Source organism: Sinocyclocheilus rhinocerous, unplaced genomic scaffold (assembly GCF_001515625.1).
Source record: "Sinocyclocheilus rhinocerous isolate Xijiao unplaced genomic scaffold, SAMN03320098_v1.1 scaffold1243, whole genome shotgun sequence".
Lineage (NCBI taxonomy): Eukaryota > Metazoa > Chordata > Actinopteri > Cypriniformes > Cyprinidae > Sinocyclocheilus > Sinocyclocheilus rhinocerous.
In genome coordinates, this window is record NW_015626033.1 from 1,302,888 (window position 1) to 1,325,530 (window position 22,643).

The 22,643-nt window shown below is 36.7% G+C and overlaps 1 protein-coding gene across 1 annotated transcript in view; it reads left to right on the forward strand.

Moving 5' to 3' along the window:
• The first annotated feature begins 236 nt into the window (after positions 1-236).
• zcchc24 (zinc finger, CCHC domain containing 24) overlaps positions 237-22,643 on the forward strand; it is a 32,235-nt gene continuing 9,828 nt past the window's right edge. The window contains exons 1-2 of the mRNA XM_016511294.1: positions 237-763; positions 3,442-3,642. Of these exons, the coding sequence (XP_016366780.1) occupies positions 527-763; positions 3,442-3,642 (438 nt within the window). The 5' untranslated portion in view covers positions 237-526. The remainder of the gene's footprint in view (positions 764-3,441; positions 3,643-22,643) is intronic.

Below are 22,643 nucleotides of genomic sequence, written 5' to 3' on the forward strand. Positions count from 1 at the left end.
TACTTTGCTATAACTGCTCTGCAGGACCTGCATTTTAGACATGATCTCGTTTAAAATAATTTTAAGCTATATGAAATCACGAACTAAGCTATTTTTCAAATAGTTGTGTTTTTAAATACGTTCCGTGATCAATATGAATATTCTGTTGAAATTAACTAGTAGCCAATAATCAACAGGTTGTCGCTATATACAAGCCCGTATGTTAAACAGCGCGTGTTGATTGGCCGTGTGAGACAATGACGCGCGCAGACGCTACATGAATATTCAATGAGTTCCTTGCTGTTACAGTGCAAATAAAACGAGATAACGGGCCGTGGGCAGCGGGCTAAAACTTTTTATTCTGACATATCAGAGCAATGACTTTTGTGTAATTATAAACCTGGGACACGGATCCCAGCGAAGGAATAGGGTCTGTGCTGGAAGAAGAGAGAGAAGCGCTGATTTTTTGGGTGTGGAAAACCGGACGGCGCATTCAGTTTGCCTTTTTCAAAAGTAACAGTGGAAGAGTGAAAGTTACAGTAACAACATGAGCTTGCTGTCTGCTATAGACACCAGTACCTCAGTGTACCAGCCTGCACAGCTTCTCAACTGGGTTTACCTTTCTTTACAAGACACGCATCAGACGAGTGCCTTCGATGCCTTCCGACCCGAGCCCAACTCTTCCCATCCGGACCTGAACTACAGCAAAACTCCTGCCAATGACCTGAGCTCCTCTCTCAACTCCAACTATCTCAACAACTTCTTTCAGCTACAGAGGAATGAGGTAACTCGTTTTCTGTTCTCCTACAGATGATTTTTTGGGGGGGAAATAATTTCGTGGAGATAACGGTCCCTGCCGACTGGAATAAGATTTATTATGTAAAGCGCAGTTGACTATGTATCTAATGTAGCGCGCGTCTAGTCTGGCTACATTTGTACAATACACAAATGCTTTAGGAGACTTACATAATCTTTTAATCTCTGGAAACTTGAAACAATAATTTTGTAATATTTTTTTCATTTCTATCGTGTAATAATAATGAATCGTATTTATATATTTTATTGCAATACTATGCAAATAATTTATAGTTTCAAGGATCATTAAAATCGTGCCAGCGTGCAGCTTTGCACACTCTGTTTATTGTATTTTGTAACAGCACGTGTACAGCCAAATGAGGCAGTCATACATGAAAGTTTCTTATTTTGATCATAAGACTACTTGCATTTAATTTGTGATGATTGCTTACTGATCTCAGGCCTAAAATGTGTGCTGCCATAATTGAGTTTGGGATAATCAAAAATGATGCTCCTTTCTGAGGTTGTAATAGTTGCCGAAGACATATAACACTTCAATCTGTATTATTATTATCGCATAAAGAAATATGTTATTCAGCGATCCTCTCTGAATAACTAGATTTGATTGTGTTATCAAAAAATAGATTGTGCCAATTTATGAGAAGAAATTTTTAAGGAAAATTCATAAATTAGTATGTTTGTATTTAAGTGTTTTATAGTTCAAAAGTTATTTCAAGATTCAAGTGAGATTAATGTAGGCCTACTTTTGGGAACTACTTATACTGCTATATTTATATTTCCTGGAAATATTGTCATGAAACGGATAAGAAGAAACAAATATGGTTTTCACTTATCATTAAAATAAGGAATGCTTTTCTAATTAAATATAATAGTTATGACAATTTGCATGGTAAAGGAGAGCACATGGAACTAAAAGTCTATTGAATCCTTTTGTACTCTTCCATTTATTTTTCTAAATGAGAGAGTTACTTCCAGAAGCTTGAACATATGAATGCATTTTCTTTTTAATGATGTAATGACAGTGTTGTGGCTGAGACAGAGGTAAAGTGTTGATGTTTAGTGGAAAGTTTGAGGAAGGGCAAAACTTTTTTAATAAAAACATTATGACAAGTTCTCTCTCTTTTTCTCCCTCCCCCTCTTTAGTTTTCTCCCCCTTTCTTTTTTTCCTCTCTCTTTTCTTTTTCTCATATGTGGAGGGTTAAGAATGCTTTTAAAAAATTCCATATTACACAAAGAGCTTTTTATTCTTCCTCTTGTGAGGCCAGAAATCAATCTGTTAAATATTTACAACTAAGGAAGAAGGTTGGAACTAGAATTCTAGATTTTTTAATTATCTTTGTTTGTATAACTTACCAAATTGTCTACACGTTTCTTAGAAAGTGTTAACTGGGATTGTGTGTGTTAGTGGTGAATGGCAGTAGTTAGAAGTGACCCCCTGACTGGCTCTCCAGCTGTGTGAAGGGGTGAGGAGAGATGTCCTCCACTGGTGTAAATGTGTGTGAGAGCCGTATCCCTCAGGAGACACATAACCAAATTCCTACAATCAGCTACAATCAATATTGCGGTTGCATTATTACATTGACAATCGATAATAAGTGCATGAATGCATTCAGACATAACAGCTGATCATCTTAATTTTTATGATGTTTAAAAATTGACATTTAAAACATGGCTGTGCGGTTTGTTTGTTTTTTTGTTTACACAGAACTCCATAAATTTCCATTGCCTTTTCATATACTTCTTGTTGATCTTAGACTTCACTGCTGGTCATAACGCAGAATAACAGTGTAGCTGGATGCTTAGTTTCTCATGACACAACTTTTTATAGGCCTAATATTTTTTGAAAATAAACACGTCTAAAGATTTCTCATAAGAACTCATAATCTTTTGTCAGACACACTCAGTTCTAAGTTTTGAATTTAGGAGGAATTGGTTTGTGTGTTTCTCATGAATTTCTCTCACAGAGAATGAATATCAGCTGGATGTGACTGGCCAGGATGGAAAATGAACGTCACATGTACAGCTATAAAAGAAAGATCTAAAAAAGCTTATTTGCTGCATTCAGAGTTGATCTAACTGATGAAAACAGACTCGTCTGAGAGATACGTGCAGAAACTGTTTATTGTCCTGGCTTGCTGAGAACTAGATGACAGTTATCTGGACTTGCCAAGTATAAAGTTTCAGGACTGTTCAACATGAGACTTCAACAATAACATAACCTTCCAAAGCATAACCAGAGGAAGACATCACTCAAGCAACATCTTCCCATCCAAACCGTCTGTAGCGTGTGTTTGATTATCTACTGTACTCTCTGTGGTTAAATGGCAATCTGATTTGCAAATCTTAGACTCATGTACTTATCAATGGCTTTAGTGAATTATGTCGCCCCAATTTAGGAACTGATCCTGAATTAGGAATCTCATTTATTCGATAATATGCCTAATAGAGTCAAGTTCCACATAATTGAGGACATTGTTTTTGATTATGCACTTAATCATATTTTACATTTTTCTTACAGCTTTAGCCTATACTGTATTTAAGAGCAGCATATTATGACATTGTATGAAGACATAGTGTGCTTCAGTTTCGTGTTCACATTGGGATAAGCTAATTTTTGGATTGTGGATGTCCTGTTATGCTTTGCAGGCCCTGAATAATGGTTTATACAAAAGTGTGTCACCGTACGGCTCTCTTAATAACATAGTGGACGGGCTGAACTCTCTAACGGACCACTTCTCCGACCTCTCCCTGTCCTCTGAGCCACGCAAGCCCAGCAAGAGACCTCCACCAAACTACCTGTGCCATCTCTGCTTCAACAAGGGACACTATATCAAAGACTGCCCGCAGGTAAGCAGCCAACGAACTCTGCGCACCCTGGGGAGATAGAAAGAGAGACATGTTGCTTAATTGACCTACTTGTCAAACAGACATCTCTCTGTCTTTTTAGTCATGTGTATCAAGTTAATTCAGAGAGCTACTGTGCTGAGCATTGAGAGGTTACACCAGGTCACTGAACAATCTTTTTTTAAACATGAATATCATCTGATTTTCTTTCTTTTTTTAAAATCTAACTTTCTCTGGCGTCTGACAGTGACATTAGTCGATAATAACAAAAACATTAACATCAGGGATATCACACATAAAATGTGTTCAGCAGGAAATGAGGCATACAGTCATTTTCAGAAATAGTCTCTTAGCCACATGTGTTTCGCAGGTGATATTAGCCATTGTTGTTCTAGCAAATGTAACTAAAAGCTTCATAAAGCAGTGGTTTTGTGTAGATGCATGACAATATGTTTACAAAGCAACACATTTAAACAAATGGTCAAATTAATGTAGTATGAATGGACTTAGTGAGAAAAGAAATGCTGCAAAAGTCAGAGATGCCGGAGTGAGAATGTTTTGCCCTCGAGATAAACAGGTGACAAGTTTGTGATTTAAATTCGCTTATGTGCTTTTTTTTTACTAGGAAAACCATAGGAAATAATGAGAAACCACTCCCTGACCTTTAATTGTCTTGTTTCGACTATTGCAACAGCATTCTCAGAACGATGTTTACCCTCAGGACAAGGAACAAATATGTCCAAGCTTCTTTAAAAACTATTTTAGTTTCAGTTTTTAAACACAAATTGGTAGTTTTAATGTAGAGCACTGTTTGTTCCTGAGTTTTTTCCTTGTCTTATCTTTCGCTTTCTTAATTCCAATACTGATTTCAGAAATACAAAATAGTGTTAAACTTGCAAAAGTTCCAGAAACAAAGATAAAATACAAGTGTTTGTGAAGGAGAGAGTGTCATCTTTAATTTGAAGCCTTTAGTGTTTTATAGTCTTTGGACATTGAGACAGGGTGAGGTTCTTGTTCAGGCCCAGACTCAAGTCAGAGCTGCATGGAATGGTAATGCAGACCAGATGTGGGATTAAAGTGGCAAACCTCCCTTTATGAAAGATGATGAGGGTTCCCTGCAGACTGCTAAAAGTCCTATCATGATAAAATATCTCCACCTCTTTGTGCACAGCTCAGGTAATTTACAGACTTTTCCTTTGACGTTGTCAACATGGTGCACTGAAATACACTGATGTTTGTTTTTATAAGGGCGTTTGCTGTTCCTGATGGGTGATGGAAAATATTGCTCATGTGCCATTAGGCCTATAACAGATTGGACTGAATTTGTATCAGTGTTATGATGTAATTGTGGATTAATTTACAACAACATAGCACTCATGGTCATATTACGTTGACTGTGATATGTTCAAAATAAATATTGTTCTAGAGCAGATTTACAGTTAACTTTAACAGTCATAAAAACTACATAATGAAAATAGGAAATTTCCTCTCAAATTTTCTTTGCTTTGAAAGTCTGAAAACCCCTGGTCTATAGGAATCTGCACAATGGGGTTCACTACGTTGGTATCACCCTCTCATGTTAAACAGCTTAGAGAAACAAATACTAAAAGAACAAATGCTGAGTTTTATTAGGACAAAACACCGCAGGCTATAATACTAGTCTGAGACCAGTCAGTAAATCACTGTCAGAACTGTCCTGTTTTAAATTTCAGTTGCTTGTGTGAATGCCAGTGGAAACACAAGAAAAGTCCTGTCCCTCGATAGTGTCCACACCTACTCAATTCAACACTGCTGCAATTTACCTCCCCCTGGGGTCTCACTTTCTGTGATTTACTTTCCATTTGTCATATGCTGCATCCACGTATTTACTCATCCGGACGTAGCGATTCGCCCTCGATTCCTGCCGGTAAGGACAGTTGAAAAATTATGAACATGGTGAATCTGATCTTGTCTCAGAGGAAATGAATTCCTGGGTAAGCTGGTCCCCACTAAAGGTTTGTCCTGTCCAGAGGACTACATACTCCCTGCCAACACAAACACTGAGGATTTGACTTCACAGGGCACAGCGGGACCTGTGATCTAAAGCCAGCGCTGAGAATCACATTCTCATGCGTTCTCCCAGCGCACCATCTAGGTGGTGCGCTGGGAGAACGCATGAGAATGTGATTCTCAGCACTGGCTTTAGCCCATTGCAGACGAGGTGCAATGGGCCAAGCTCCTCAGTCAGGGCAGGGGCCGAGTTTCAAAGCACAGCCGTCCCGGGGACTGTCAAATGTGTCACCTAGAGGAAGTGGTTCTGGCCCTAGCGGAGCTCCACAGGGAGCGCTAGTTAGAAAAGAACACCATTGAGCAGGCAGCTGTTTGAGCAACTCTGCTCTGCCCAGGGGCAGCTATAGTGAGAGTAATGTAAACAAGCTCAACTAAACGGGGGAACAGTTTTGCCCTGTCATTCATTACCCAGAATTCCCGAGACCTCGAAAAGCTGTGGCCCAGTTCTACTTGTTTATATTATGCCAGTCGAATATCTGATTGTTTCAGCCGATGAGGCTCAATCTACCCCTCATACAGAGGTGTGGTGGGATTTCCTCATGGAAAATGTGTGCGCTGGAATGCGGCTAGTAGAACTGTAAGAGCCCTGCATGTAAGCTCAGCTCGTGAGTCATGTCCTCTGCAATGCATCCCTATTGCCAATGCCCTTTTTTGTGTCACAGTCTCATAGTGACACTGGATGTCATTCACTGCAAGTATTCTGACTCCCACCCTCACCCCATCAATGTGAGTCTTGTTAGGAAATTGTCGAAACATGGTACAGGATGCAGAAAAGAATGCCTTTTGTTGTATGGAGAAATTACTACAGGGTCACAATCATGTTTCTGTCTCCTACTTACATTTACCCTGCTTGATGTGTTGTGTTAGTGGCACTGTGCAACAAATGGGATGTTGGATGTTTTGAGTTTTTGTTGTTAAAAACATACTAGAAAACTTTAATCACGCAGAACGTACTGCCATTGTTCATTATTTCACTTTTTTACATTTTAATCATAGTCTTTTCTTTTGAGAAATTAGAAAATGTTATTAATATTAAATATCTTTTTAAAGGGGTCATATTATGTTGCTAAAAAGAACATTATTTTGTGTATTTGGTGTAATGAAATGTGTTTATGCGGTTTACGGTAAAAAAAAAAACATTATTTTCCACATACTGTACATTATTGTTTCTCCTCTATGCCCCGCCTTTCTGAAACGCGTCGATTTTTACAAAGCTCATCGGTCTGAAAAGCGAGGTGTGCTCTGATTGGCCAGCTATCCTTGCTCAAAACTCGCATTTGAATCGTCACTGGCAAATTCTTTAAATATAAAAAACTTACTTAAAGTCTGTGAGTTAGAACAGCCAGCATTGTAGTCTACTCTACCAGGATCAGTAAACAGTCCTCCATAAAATGTGCTGCACACATCTGAATATTTGGGTTGAACTGGTCTGGAACAGTGTTGTAAATAAAAATTAACCACTGATTTCTAGTCGTGTCCTCTTTTGGAAGACCAAACAAACTAGTTTCGCTTTCACAACGAAGCACACAGCGCCTTCACGACATGGCGGCGGCGGCGGCGAAGTTGATGTATTTCCTCAGCGACCAGCACGGATCAGCTCCAGGCATGACGAAGCGGATATCGTACGTGTTAGAACGAGCCATTTTAGGTAGGCGTGGTTGACTCTTAACTTTTATAAAGAATATCTCTTTAGATTTGAGACTTTAGTCTTTGCAACTTTACAGATCTTCTTTATGCACCAAGAGCTTGTAACACTCCAAAGAGAAAGGAAAAATTTTAATCGCATCATATGACCCCTTTAAAGAAAATATCCTTTAAATTTAATTAAAATGTTTATTCATTTTTTAATCCAATTTGACTTTAACATTGCATGTTTGGTTGATAAAAATAACATTTTAGTTGACGGGAAAATGCAAATACAAATTTTATGTATTAATTTAAACATGCATCAACATTTAACAAAAATAGCGAAAGAGTGAAAACTGTCCTTATGAAAACCTGAATACCAATATTGTGAATTCTTTATTTTTAGTTATTCATTGTCTGTGTTTAAGCACTTTGTTGTAGTAAGAGCATATTCACAATGTGATTAGCACATTCTGACTAGCATGTAACTTAGTTCAGGTTGACTTCTGCATTCATTTAAATGCAATACAGTAGTTTTATGCTGTTTATATTTATGTTGTGGATTTATGTAATTAATCTCATATATGTAGGGTCTAATTAATTAACTTTCCAGTGATGCACTTCATTTTATTGGAGTTCATTCCCTGTTTTCCTTCAGCTCATGCAGCTCAATCATTATTAGCTACTATTATTGGATTTTTTTTAAACAATCGCAGTCTTTCTAGATTTTTTTTCTTCAAAAAACATTGTTAGTGCCCTGTTAATGTCTTGCAGTGTTTTTCTCATCATATTTTGTCAATAATATCGTTGAAACTAAGTAGTTCAGCGTGTGTATTTTTTGTCTTGTCTTCAGTATCTCTTATAAAATAAAAACAGCCTTTGTTCCTGAACATTTTTGTCAGTAATTTCATTGACAAGATTAATGCTGCATACTGAATTTGCATGAAATTCAGCGATAAACCAGATAGAGTAGAGTAGACTCAGCTGGGGTCTGTAGTCTTCATATCCTTTGATGGGAAAATTGTAGATTCTCTTATGTTAATCAAAGACACATGAATGCCATTGATTTCATACAGAGCTCTCATTATTCTTTTGACATAATGCATCTCTTGTTCAAACTGTAATCATGGAAATGGAATGTGTATATATATATAGCCTTATTTCGTTTTCCTCCAGTTTCCCAAATGTTCTGTTTTTGAGTAGCTTTTTACAGTTGAAGCCTGCTACTATTCAATTTATGTGGAATTTTAGAGGTTTGTTGATGGTGCAGGTTCTTAAATAGTCAATATAGTTAAAATATCGTTCTTTTTACTATTTTGTAATTTCTTATGTTTATTTTTTTAATTAATCCCATAATTTGCCATTTGTGATGAAGCTTTCGTTCAAGTCTGTTTTTCTTTTCAGCATAACACAAATGTTACCCGTATGTTGCATTATTTAGTTCCTCTAAGTGTTTTGGGCCACTTAAGTCTATTGATTAAACGTGGCAGATTCAACACTCTGGAGGCTATTTTAAACAAATGGTGCCCCATCATCATCAGCATGAGTGAAATCTACCCTACACTGTAAAAAATGACCGTGAATTTAATGGTAAAAGACTGTACTTCACAGTTTGCCAACTTCATTACTACCAAAGCAAACACCGTTGTGAACTTGCAAGTTTTATTTCATAAAGCGATAAAGCGTTTATGATTTGTTGTTGCTGTTATCATTATGTAAGATAGTGAAATTGTAAACATTAGCCTGGGGTTGTGTTATTTTGTTTGACAAGAAACCTTTGTTTGAGAAAAACTTCCATTACAACTGCTCCCGCCTGTGAAAGGAAAACACTCTGATGTAAGAGGCAATCACTGAGCTCTTAGGAGACAGTCACCTACTTCTCAGTCTCTTGCTGAGATAATTACATAAACATGGCTCTAATAGGGAGCCAAAATGACAATGCATTTCCTGCTTCTTGATAGAAACAAATAAATAGCTGTAACTGCATACATAAGCAAGTCCATTTTCAATCAGAAGCTATGTCAGGCTCAAGTAATGAGGTGTGAATATGTATTGTTAAAATGCTTTGTAATATATAGTGCGTACTTGGACATTTGACAGTTCTGTTGCTCTGAGAGCGCTAGAAAACTTTTAATGACTGTATCAAAAGCCACATACATTCAGTGATTTGATATAAATCACAGGACCCTTGGTCAGATATGGATTTGACTAAGTGTGCCTTTTGTTGTACAATATATATTATCTTTATCTGTTTTCTGGACAATTAATCAGGCAGTTGTTTAAATCTAGAAAGATTTATGAACTGAGTTAGAGTTCATTCTCTTCTGCACCAAAACATGCTGTCAAACATTTCTGGTAATGCTGAATAATGATGTAAAACTGCTTCAGAAATATTTATCTTTATAAACTATCTTTTTTTAAGACTTTTTTGTTTTGAAGTCCAACTTCAACTGACTGTATTTAGATATACATAGTATTTAGATTTAGTGAAACAATTAACTTCAACCGTTTTGGGTTTGAATTTAGTGTCATTTCATAAAAAAATCTCTTTACTGTGCAGTTAAACTGACAGGGATCACATACAGTATGGTTTTACTGAAAAGAAAAATAGTTTTTAGCTTAGTTGTCTGCTATTGACTGAGTTTACTGGCATTGTTACAGAGAAAATCAGCTCTAAAGTTTTTCTACAGAGATTGATGTTATTGTAGCCAAATTGCACTTAGTAATTGAAACTGAGCATGATGTTGCTTCCTACATCTGTTTGTATTCATGTTTGTCCAGACCAGCTGCTCAGTGTTTCTCACAGCCTGTCAATCTGCTGTCCTGGGAAACAACCAGTCTGATGTTGCAATGCAGATTTAGTGCTCACATTCATGGTCCAAAGCATGTGTTTTGGTTGTTTTTATGTATAGCATAATTGTGTACAATAATAAAAGTCTTTTTGAACTATAATGATTCATCTAATTTGATTATTATTATTATTATACTATTAATATAGTTTAAAAAAATGCATCATGGTTAAGCAGAACTGTTTTCAAAATTGATCATTATAATAAAAGTTTTATTTATTTATTTATTTATTTATTTTTTACCAAATGATCATATTAGAATGATTTCTGAAGGATCAAGTGACACTATAGACTGCTTTCAAAAACATAAAAAAATTTACCAACCCCAAGCTTATAGTGATTGTGATAGTAATGTACATATACAACAGTACTGTATATTTATAAATTAGAAATGTAAGAAGTGCAATAGACAGTGATTGGGTGCCTCTTTATTTAAATACATCTTAATAAAGCATCAGTTTCGCTGATGGTGTGATTAAAGAAGTCCTTGTCAGGATTTGAAAACAGTCAGATGATGTAGGCCAGCACTAGGGAGAGCACACTTAACACACTTCCTCAAAACGGAAATCAAAGTTAAATGAATATAAAAAACCTGGTTTCCTGCCAGCTGCTTTGTGTTCTCTACACAGAGAATAGCACTCTTCCTCTGATTTTTGCTGATACAACAGAAAATGCTCCCTCTTTCTGTCTTTCTGGCCTGTAGATGTCCCTTTGCATGAGACCTCTATGTCAACAATCAGAGGAGGATAATGATAACATAAGTGAGAGTTGTGATCTGTTGTCATATTTAGAAATGAGAAGACCGCAAATGTGACTGGTCTTCTGCTTCAGAGTTGTTGTTGTTGTTGTTTTTTTTAAAGCATGCTTTCCTCAAAGAGATTAATGAGGACAAATTAAAGGGCACAGTGGCATTCCCAGTCTTTAAAAAAGACCCTCAAAATAATGACAGAGATTTCTGCTTTGTGCAGACAGGGTATATTGCTTGGATAAAGAGACTAAGACATTCAACCCTTCACTGATGTGGACCAGAGTATTGAGTATAATTATTCAATAAATCCGTCGTAATTATCTTTTCATTAACTTTTATTTGTCCAGAATCCTTCATAAAGATTTCAATTATTTCTCAGTGAGAGGTTGTGGTCATGTCTGGTCTTGTGAGAACAAAAGTTAATGAAAGAAAACAAATATGAGAAGTGGATGTCAACACTAATATTATACAATCTGCTTGTAAAAAATGACATGATAAACTTTGATTTGTGGGCTTTTGATTATGATTAGGAGATTTTCTGCAAGTTTTAGTTCATCTGGGTTGTATTTGGTTCTCTGGGCTTTTTCTTACTGAGGCCAGACTGATTTCTTAAAGGCATAGTTCACCCAAAAAAAAAAAGTCTTTATTTACTCACCTCATGTCGATCCGAATCTGTATGACATTCTTTATTCTATGGAATACAAAAGAAGAGATTTTGAGAAATGTCTCAGTGATTTTTGTCCATGCAATAAAAGTTGTAACTAATTAGTTACCAACATTCTTCAAAATATTCTTTTGTGAACTACAGAAGAAACAAATATATATTTTGGGGTGAACTATACCTTTAAAGTGATGTAAGCACTTAAGATTTCTCCAGTGGTTCGTCACAGGAAGTCACCTTCTAAATTATTATTGTTCAAAGTCGCTCTTGTGTGCCACTAACTCTTAAACTATAGACAATGCCACCATAAACCTGCACAAGGTCATTGGAATTGTTACCAAGAGGTTGTTTGTTGTTATAAGACTATGTACGACCTACAAGTTCCTTTGATTACATTGTACCAACCTAATAACTTTAGCGGAATGACCATTTGTTTGTCCTTATCTAACATGGAAACACATCCTGCCCAGCTTAGAAGAACAGATGATGTACAACCATGAGCTCATCTGGTATCATATAAACAGATATCCCTGACAGATCCATCCCTCTCACCCGAGTCACTAGATTCCAAACTGAATGCCATCACTCATATTTTGACCTCAGGATGTGAAAGGGCTGATGTCGAGAGTCTTCTATTCAAAATGAATATTACGGAGGGCACACGAGCACAGTAAGATGGTGTCAGAGGAATAACAGCAAGCTTTGTGTTCAGGTCTGAATCGGGACCGTCAGGAAGGGCCTAGTGCTGGGAATGGCCAATGTTAATTAAGGGTCCCATTGTTTGTCTTTAGGATCCCCAGACGTAGGGGTCAGGAAATCAGCTCGTATTGTTCACCCAGTGGGATGCTGACTACAGCACAAGCGGGGGCCACAGATATTTTTTCTTTTTTAATCACAGAACAGGCAATCTCCTGTTGGACTTATCTTCTATTAGCAATAGAGTCTGTTATTATGGAGGACCAGGGAAAAGACAGTCAGTTGTGTTTTTTGGAGAAAGTCTATAACATGACAGGATATCATTCTGCAGGCTGACAAATCATTGAGGAGAGGCGTTCAAGCCAGGTAGCTGTCTCAAACTGTTGTTTTTTTTATTGCAGTGGTTGCAAGACCACCACTTTATTAATATTACTCCTTCCTCTTTCTTCTTCTTCTTTCTTCTTTACATCAAAACATTTTTAGAAGTAATAAATTTACAAACTATTTATTTCTGTAAATAAAATAGATTCTGCCTCTGTGGGGTGTTGTAAACATGAATTTATTTATTTAAATTCATATTTTAAAATATCCCATTGACTTACATTAAAATGTTTGGCATTAGTAATCATAATGATGACAGAGGTGATGTTACTGTAATGTGTGCATTTTGAAATCGGATTGGTTTTCTTTTCTCAGTTTATTTGCACTCTAATTTCTGACAGGACAATGTTGCATGCATTTAATGCATTGTTTAATTTACACAGAACCATTATTAATATTATTTTTCAGCATTGCAAGCACAGCTACCTTTGGATCAGCAAATCTAGTTCCACATTTTTTGATGATGATGGTATCATATTTGTTGGTCACTCAAGTGGCTGACCATTTCTTGCCACATTATAAACAATGAAACGGAACTTTTATTTCCAGATATGTGGTAAAACAATATGCCTGATTGTTATTTTTGTTTGTATGCAAAAATTGACTTCTTGATGTTGTAAGAATGACAGAGTTAAACCCATACTGTGGTGTACTGGTTCTTGAGCCCGGCACAAAGGACATACAAAAGAGGCTCTTGTAGCGAGCTGGAAGGCCTGTGTTGTTGAGTCACTGTGGCGGCTGGAAGGGCTCAGGGAAGTAGTGGGGGTGTGAGGGAGAGAATGACTGAGGGGGGAAGGGCAGTATGGGAATGTTTTTACAGTCTGACCTGTGATCTTCCTTCCATTCTGCTCCAGTCCTTCTCTGACACACTGAATCTGTGTGGTTCCTGGTCCTGGAGCGGCCCCCAAAAACTTATTTGGACACTTAGTCATGTATAAATGTCAAAATATCAAACCAAATGGCATTTATTTTAAAGAAAGACACATTTTTCAATAGATTCGAAATTAAGTCAAAAAGTATTTAAATACTTTCTGGTCGTCCAATGTTAGTGGCACATGCACATAGTAAATGTGATAAACTATGGTTTATCATGGTGAACTATGGTGATAAACTATCTATGGTTACTCTGCTAGGACACCTGTGTGAACTTGACTTCACACATCCACCAAAAATCCCTGTGAAACCAGTTGGTTAAAATTCATTGCAAAAATATCTATAAGGTTATTCTGTAGAGTCATTTGTTTGCAGATGCCATTTGGTTTACTATTTAATGCAATACAAGTAATACATTTCTAGTTGTCCAAATACTGTACTTTTTGGGCCCACTTTACTGTGTGTACATCTTTCCAGTGATAGTATATATAGTTTTAGTGCTTGTGTGTGTGTGTGGGAGAGAGAAACTGGCGAGGCTATCTGAGAGAAGACGGTGAAACAGGCTGAAATGTAAGCAGATAGAGCTTATCTCCATGGCTGGAGACATAACAGACAGCCCTCTCTTCTGGACACGGCTGAGAGCAGCTCATCCGAGGAACGACATGCGTTTACATGGATATTTACTGCACAATAAATCCCTCGCCGTTATCATAGCGTAGTCAGATAAACAGATAGCCTGATGATACAGCGACAAACCACACTGTAAAACAGCTCACATGTGCACAGCCACATCCTAAGTGCTCAAAAACAAACGTGCGTTTAAGCTGAAGAGAAAAACGTGTCTCCCTTACGAAAAAACTGGTGCAATATGTCCTCTTCGCTATGTCAACCATGTGCTCTGAAATAAGATGGAAACATTCAGATACATTACCTCAATCTTTTTACACACAAGCCAATCAACCTGCTCATGTCATTCATTGCTTCGGTAACTTAATCCCATTTTGCAGCTGTACAAGTCGTTAGGGTTAGCTGGGCTGGCACAGAGATCCTTGGGAATTGGATTTTTGACCATTACAGATACAAGGATCTTTTGCATGTGAACATTTTGAGAAATATGTGGGGACATTTTTAAAACGCGATCACTATTGAGAATTGGGCTGTTGAGGGTCTTGTGTCATAGACTGTAGCAACAGATTTAGTTTGTGCAAAACGGTTGCTATGCCACCATCCGATACAGTCCACAATTCCCATCTCGTGTGTCATCCGTTTTCAAGGACCGCACGTTGCATTAAGATGATGAATGTACGTGTGCCGAGAGAGAGAAGATTTCGAACCCGATCAGAACCAATTAATAGAAACGTCAGCATTATCCGCGTGAGATATTTTGCCAATGCCAGCTAGTGTTAATGCATTTTTCCAGTGAAACCGAATACATAGAAAATATTTATCTACACATTGGGCCAAGAGAAAACCTTCTCCTGGGAAACCGAAGAACACAATGTGCTCATTCATAAATAAAACTCCCACCCGTACTCTTTTCAAGTACAACACCAATTTGAACCTGTTAGCCCAGATTCATTTTTATTAATAACATAGTTAAAATAATGTTTTGAGAGATATTAAAGGGTAATCCAGGCAAAGCGATTTCAGATATGATTCATATTAGTTTGCTAAGACAAGTAAACGTGCTCTGGTTTGTTTTAGGGGATGGAGGGCTTACTGTACCTGTATTACAGCCATTCGGTTTCAGCTTGAGAATTATGTTTTTGAAATGTATTCTGCCAGGACACTGTTCTCTGCAAAGTTTTGTTGAGATGTCTTTTTTTCTACTCTACAACATCAAACAAAAGAACCCTTGACAGAAACAGCGGTAGCGATTTCAGATATGATTCATATTAGTTTGCTAAGACAAGTAAACATGCTCTTGTTTGTTTTAGGGGATGGAGGGCTTACTGTACCTATATTACAGCCATTCGGTTTCAGCTTGAGAATTATGTTTTTGAAATGTATTCTGCCAGGACACTGTTCTCTGCAAAGTTTTGTTGAGATGTCTTTTTTTCTACTCTACAACATCAAACAAAAGAACCCTTGACAGAAACAGCGGTTCCCATAACCTCTGGTTCATAAAATGTCACTCATAATTTGATTACTGTCTTGACTGACAAGCCTCTGCGATAAGGAAACGCATCATTTATAACTCTAGATCAGCAGTTGCAGCACACAGCCAACAACACGTGTCTCTGTGATGTCTTTTCCTGCAAAACTAGAAAGAAATGACCTGGAATGAAGCTCATGATCCTTGAGAAGAGACTAAACAGTTCTTGGTGTGCAGGCTCTCAGAACAGTCTGTTTACATGTCTCTTGATCTCTTCTCGATTACCGATAGCAGGTCGGTTTGAAGCAGCAATGTGTGAGAAATTATGCAGTTGTAGGCGCAGCCAACATTCATGTCTTTAGATGAATTGGGTTATTTACATCTTATCCAGGTTCCAGGAAATTGCAGAAATATGGTTTTGGCCTAGACTGTTTTTGTGTTCATTAAGTGGATTATTAATCTTAGGAAAAACAATGCAAGTTAATTATTTACACAGCAGATGAATTATAGATGCAGTAAAGATAAAAGAGCAAAATGCTTTCTGTATGTATTGATGATTCCTTGTAAATATGATGATTCTTCGAAAAGATCCAGTTTTTTTTTCCAAGAAATTTCCTTAGTAAAAAGTAATATATTTAAAATACATTTATTTCATACTAAGTATAGTTCAAATCTATTAGCATATTTACTGACATATCGCTTAAGACTTACTGATATAAAAATTATAATTAAACTTTATTTGGAGTACTACTTGTGCACAATGCACATTTCTTAATATTAAGCCTAAAATGTGTTTTAATGTCAATATTGATGAGGATTGTAAGATCTTTGAATACTATTGGTCGTTAAATACATAATATTTACAGTTTACCTGACGTATACTTGCAATAGTTCCAATTTAGCACAATCAAATATACTTCAGTATATCTTTAGTTGGACTTTAGCACTACTTTTGTACAATTAAAGTGCAAGATTAATTGTTCCAATTTAGCAGACTTAGTATACCAGTTTAGTATACCAAAAGTACAATTGCAGGGTATTTTTATTAAGTACAGTACATAAATATGTAATTGTATTTTAGTGCTACTAATCACATAATAAATGTATTTCAAATACTTTATAGTATATTTATTTTTCACTATAGGGTTATACTTTTATTCAACAAGCCAAGGATGCATTAAACGATCAAAAGTGATAGCAAAGGCCTATACATTGTTACACAAAACTATTTCAGATAAATGCCGTCCTTTTGAATTTTTCATTCTTAAAAAAATTCTGAAAAAAATTGTATCATGGTTTACACAAAAATATTAAGTAGCACAAAAATCAGCAGCAAATCAGCATATTAGAATTATTTCTGAAGGATCATGCGACACTGAAGACTGGACTAATGGCTTTACCATCACAGGAATAAATTACATTTTAAAATCTTAAAATAAAAAATGTCCATTTAAATTGTAGTATTTTTTCCACAACATTGCTGTTTTTATTTTTGATCAAATAAATGTAGCCTTGGTGTAAGCATGAGAGGCTTCTTTTAACAACATGTAAAAAATCATAGCGACTCCAAACTTTTGAATGATAGTCCTAATGTAAATACAAGCTTATTTGTCCATTGCTATTTTATAAGGAGGAGAGCATTACAACAAAGGTCCCTGGATGTTAAATCATGTCTGAATTAACACACCATCCTAGTTTGAAAGCAGCAGAGGTTAGTGGCCTCACTGACACTGCTGTGACTGTGTGTGATGAACTCCTAATTAGAGGAGGAATGCCAAACTTGCCTGTCTAACAGGCACAGCGAGCCGTCTTGCCTGACAGTGCGCAGAGAAAAGGCCTTCATTAAAGCCCACATTTGTTCTGACTAAATTTAAATGGGAAATTCAGTGTTATTTCAAGATTAGGCTCCCTTGGGTCCTGGATTCAGGTTTTGATCTACAGTACAGGCCCACTTAGAGTGTTTACCCATATGATGGCTAACGCTTGTGTTTGATAAGCCCTCTTGAAAAATATCAGTGGTTTGCCAGCTATTTGCCTGTCACCAGTTTCAATTGACAAAACACCAGTTTGTGGATATGTTCATGCCTTCAGCTTTGCCAGTAGACTATGTGAGCTTGAAATAGTATTTTCTTATTTAATCCTCCTTTATAGTTGTTAAACATTCACTTCAGCTTGATCAGCATGGCTCAGTTAACAAAGTAGATGCCATAACTGTAGCTTTCTAATGCTTGATTGATTGTAATTCAGAAGTAGCAGTGTATTCGGATTAAATACTTTGATTTGCAAGCAAATTTGTAATTATTTCAGTAAAGTCAGTGTTGTACTAGTAACTAGTTGCAGTTCTTGTTTAGGACTCTTGAAAAAAATAAAATGGACTTTTATTTATTTATTTATTTATTAATATTTATTCAGTACTGTGTAGCTACTCATGCACAACAAAAGGCAGATTGCCTACTTCCCTGCACCAGCTGAAAATCTGCCATTGAGATGAATGGGAATGCTAACGGATAGATTATAGACCTCCTTGAGCTTGACGAAGGACAGTCAATACTTCATTCTCACCTAGAAATAAAGTGTCTATGTGAGTAATGTTGTGGGGTAGTGCGCACATTACCTGTATCATGTCTCTTCGATTGTGCTTTTTGACCCACTATTGTCATTATTAATGTGTTGCTATATTACATATCGCTTTATGTCATCTATGTGCGATTTTGGCAGGTCAGGTCTCTTGGAAATCCTCTGTGTTTTCTTTCTGAAACTGGGGAAGAGATGAACATAGCAAACACTGTGGTATGTTAATATCTAGTTCATTTATTTGTGTGACTGAATGCAATTTTATTGCCTATAAATAAGAAGAATGCTGGATCCCAAGAAATTATTTATTGAGTGTTATGTTATTCAGCCTCCAGTGGAGGCTGCAGTATTGAGCTCTTTGCTGTTTTTGCTATAAAATCCTTTGTTTTGAGATTTTGGAGAAGTTTATACTATCGTTACTTTTTGTTCATGACTGGAAAGCTATTTGGAAATGTTGCACAAGTACAGCATTTGCTTAGGATGTTGCCCCATGAAGCCTTTTCAGAAACCCTGGATATTCTATTAACTTACTTGGGCGGGTGTCATAATCAGAAGCTGACTGATTCACAATGACCTCTGAATGTCTGGTAAAACACCTACTTAATGAGTCATTGTACCAAAACAGCTTATTTGTAATGATTATTCAAGCCGTATTTATATATGTGAACTATAAGACAGATAGTTCCAACTATAAATTCTGACTGGATGAGCTACATTTAAAGCCATGCCATCTATATTAATACACAGAGTTGTTATGGTGCTTGGCAACCATAAACAGCTGACAGTTAAGGTTATGAACTATATTATTTGAGTATTTTTGTATTTGATTTAACTTAATACTGGTGTCCTGTGTTATATCTGTTTCTGCCTTTTTATAAAAGTAATAAGCCACATGAGGTTGTGTGTTACATTGATTTTTATCACAGTTAAAGGAATTGTTGGGAAGACATTAAGAGGAGAACACCCTTTAGCTGAGATACAATCACTATAATGTATGTCCTTTCATGGCTTATTAAATGCTTTATTAACCGACAATTTGCTAAAAAATATAGTTCACACAATATAATCAAGACATTTAGAAAGTAATCAAACACTGTAGTTTTTTTAATTCACCAGTGTAAATTGTTTTAATGCAGTGATTGTGAATGGCTAGCTTTTATATTTAGCACTGTAGAAGATAATGCTTATCTCAGCAGTCATTGCTGTAAAGGAGGAGCTGCTAGTGAACAAATTAAGGGCCCAAGCAATGCCTGTCTTTGTGTAACTAAAAACTCCTATATAGCTATATATAATTTTTGTACCTAATCATATGTAATATTTATGTCCGACCAGATCTGTACATCTTTCACTGACCTAACCCCAGTGGTACTTAACATACTGGAATTTATAAATACATATGTATGAATAAATAGGTTTATGTTCTGCAGCTCGATTTGGCATAAAGGCACTCTCTCACACTTAGCTTAGTATTTAGAGGCCAAGCATGAGAGCTGCCTACCTCTGCATCCTCTGTCTCTTTCACACTAGTCAGTATATATGGGTTTGGTTTAGCTATATTAGTCTGGAATCTATGAAATGCCAACTCCCAATGCCAGCAATCTCAACATGTTCAAGCAAGTGAGTGGACCATACTTTATACCATTAACACAGGGGTGTCAAGCTCATTTTAGGTCACGGGCCAAATTGGACTAGGCGTCACTTTATGCTGGCTGATTTTTTTTAAATTTTATTTGATAAACCTTGGTGAACCCATAGAGGGTGCTTGCATAATTCATACTCACACATCCAGGATTAATGAATCAATATTGGCTTAATGTGGAATTTGACTGGAGACCTTTAGATAATGTATACTGTACATACAACATTCATAATTAAGGAATGTTAATTTAACAGCAACCACAATATAGCATGTATATACAGTAGTATGTCTTATAATTATTTATTATTATATGATAATTGAGAAAATCTCAAAAAATCCCTGCTCTGTCATTTACAGATCCAGTTTTGAGTGAAAAGTAAGAGACGTAGACTGAGTGCCACAGTTTGTTTAAAAAAAAAATTTCTGTTGCTGTAACACAAATTAATCCATCCTGCTGTAAAAAGTAGAATATTATGAATCTATCATACAGATATAATAAATGAATGTTTTCATCATAATTTAATTTTTGAAATTAGATTAGACTTCTCCACGGGCTGTATGTGCTGCGGGCCATATGTTTGAAACCCCTGCCCAAAAGGATTCTGTAAACCCATATATTTTAGAACAAGTGTTAGATTGCTGTTCACTTTGGCCAAATGTCTGTTGTTTAGTGTAATATAACATATGTTTCAGTTCTAGAAAATGGAGGTCAAGGGACAGCGAGTGCTGCGATTCCCATCACTGAACGTTTGGCAGAGGAATTGTCGTATTTGTGTGCATAATGCATCGTGTGTGACTCATATACAATGGACCGAACAATAGGAATCTTAATCAAAAGATTTGAAGCTAATTATCAGAGTAAACAGAGCGGTGTAGAGAGTGTACCCCTCCGGAATGGCTAAGTTTGATCTGTGTGTGTTTGGGCATCTATCAGCGAATCAATCTCTTCTGCGTCCCGGCCAAACCAAACACAGATTAGTAGAAAGTTGAGTTTTCTTCCCCTCAACTTCGATGTGGGGTAAATGAGCACATTGTATCTGGTGGGACTGGTGTTCCTGTGCTGTGCGGAGTGCAGTCCCATGGGAGCCGGGCGAGAGGCTCCAGCACCGGGGCCTCCATTGTTTATACTGATGGATTCCAGATGCTGGCAGAGGGAGCAGCCAAACTCCAGGGGCCAACGCCAAAAAACCAGGAAGCAGTCCAGCGCTATCTGAAATACTTGGAAAACATTACTTAGCTTTGTAATAACCTAGAAAAGAGTGAAAGGGCCAAAATCTGCACTGAATTTTCAAACTGATTATTAGTGACCACTGGACATGTGTTGGTTTCACAACTCAAAATAGTTGTTTCAAGGAATATGCAAGGTCCAGGGATATTTGCTTAAGAGAGTAGCGTTAGCATCTAGTTGTTTTGCAACACGTGTTTGAATTTCAATATCGCTGTAGGTCTGATGTTGTATTTTGGTGAACAATGCTTTACAAAACTGTTAAATTTGTTAAAGTAGCAACAAATCTTTTCTTCTGTATTGTGATGTGTATCTGAGTGAAACAGATTATCAAAAAAGAGAATATGCAGGGTGGGGAATTGGTTCAATGCATCGACTAAACGGAGGCAGATTTAAATGTGAGCTTGCAGTTGATTGTAAGAAAGGGTCAGGTATTTAGTAGACTCTCAATGGAAGATTATGGCGAGTTATGGCATTTTAATAAATATACGAGGTCAAAAAATGAATTAAAGTAAGATCATGTGTTTAGAACATTTCATTTTCATTTCACGCCAACTTTAACGTATATCATGAACCAAAAAAGATGCATTTTTTTCACAGTGTTTATAACATCTAGATTAATGTTCATTTATAATACTATTATTCATTGTTAATTAATTTTTTATGTTATACAAAACTTGTTACAAATGCTAAAAATGTATTAAATAATATTAAAGTTATAAATGAGGTTAAAGTATTGTTCATTGTTAGTTGACACCTAATAAACTAAGTCATTTTTATAAATTGAATCATATTGCAAACTGTTACCGGTGACATCATTATAGTGTGGAAGTGTTAATGACTAAGTCTTTGTGATTAGCAGCTTCCTTCCCTTTCTCTTTATGAACACAGATCCGGTATCAGCTACTTTAGACTCTCCAACACCAATCATCAATAAAAAACGTCAAGGCTGGCCCCAGGTCAGCAACTAAAGCTATAACATGTCAACATTTCTTGCTTTCTAATTTTTCCCTAAATTCTGTCAGTGACTGTGCGTGATTGGATTGTTTTTCCTAACACTGAGGCATTGTGAGCTGAGAGATTTATCATTTAACAGCACACCTGTTCCCTCTTGTCAGTCTCTGCGATGCTGTCCTTGCCTTTCGGGCGTAAAAAGAGACAGCTGCACCCACAAGAAAAGGACACGGAGAGACCCAAGAAAACACTAGCCTCATTTAGCCATCATAGTGGGGATTAATAAATAACACCAGCATGCACCTGACTGGAATGCTTGCTCAAGTCCGGCCGTTCACGGAAAACTCCGGAAATCGCACACAGACGCAGCTGATGAGCTCCACACTATCATTCTTGTGTGTGGGAAAGGCCATCTGCAAGCTCTGTCTTGGCCTTGGCTGAATCTCCTCATCCAGGCCAGACAGAGCTCCACTTGATCCGTTCTCACATTGTGATGCTAATGACTCAGAGCTCTGTAACACACGTTGGTACATTCATGTCTGTTTACATGTGCTAAGCGTTGGGATGACACCTATTTATGTAAAGTATTTGGACACAAGTCACACTTAATACAAATCAAAATTTCTATACAAAT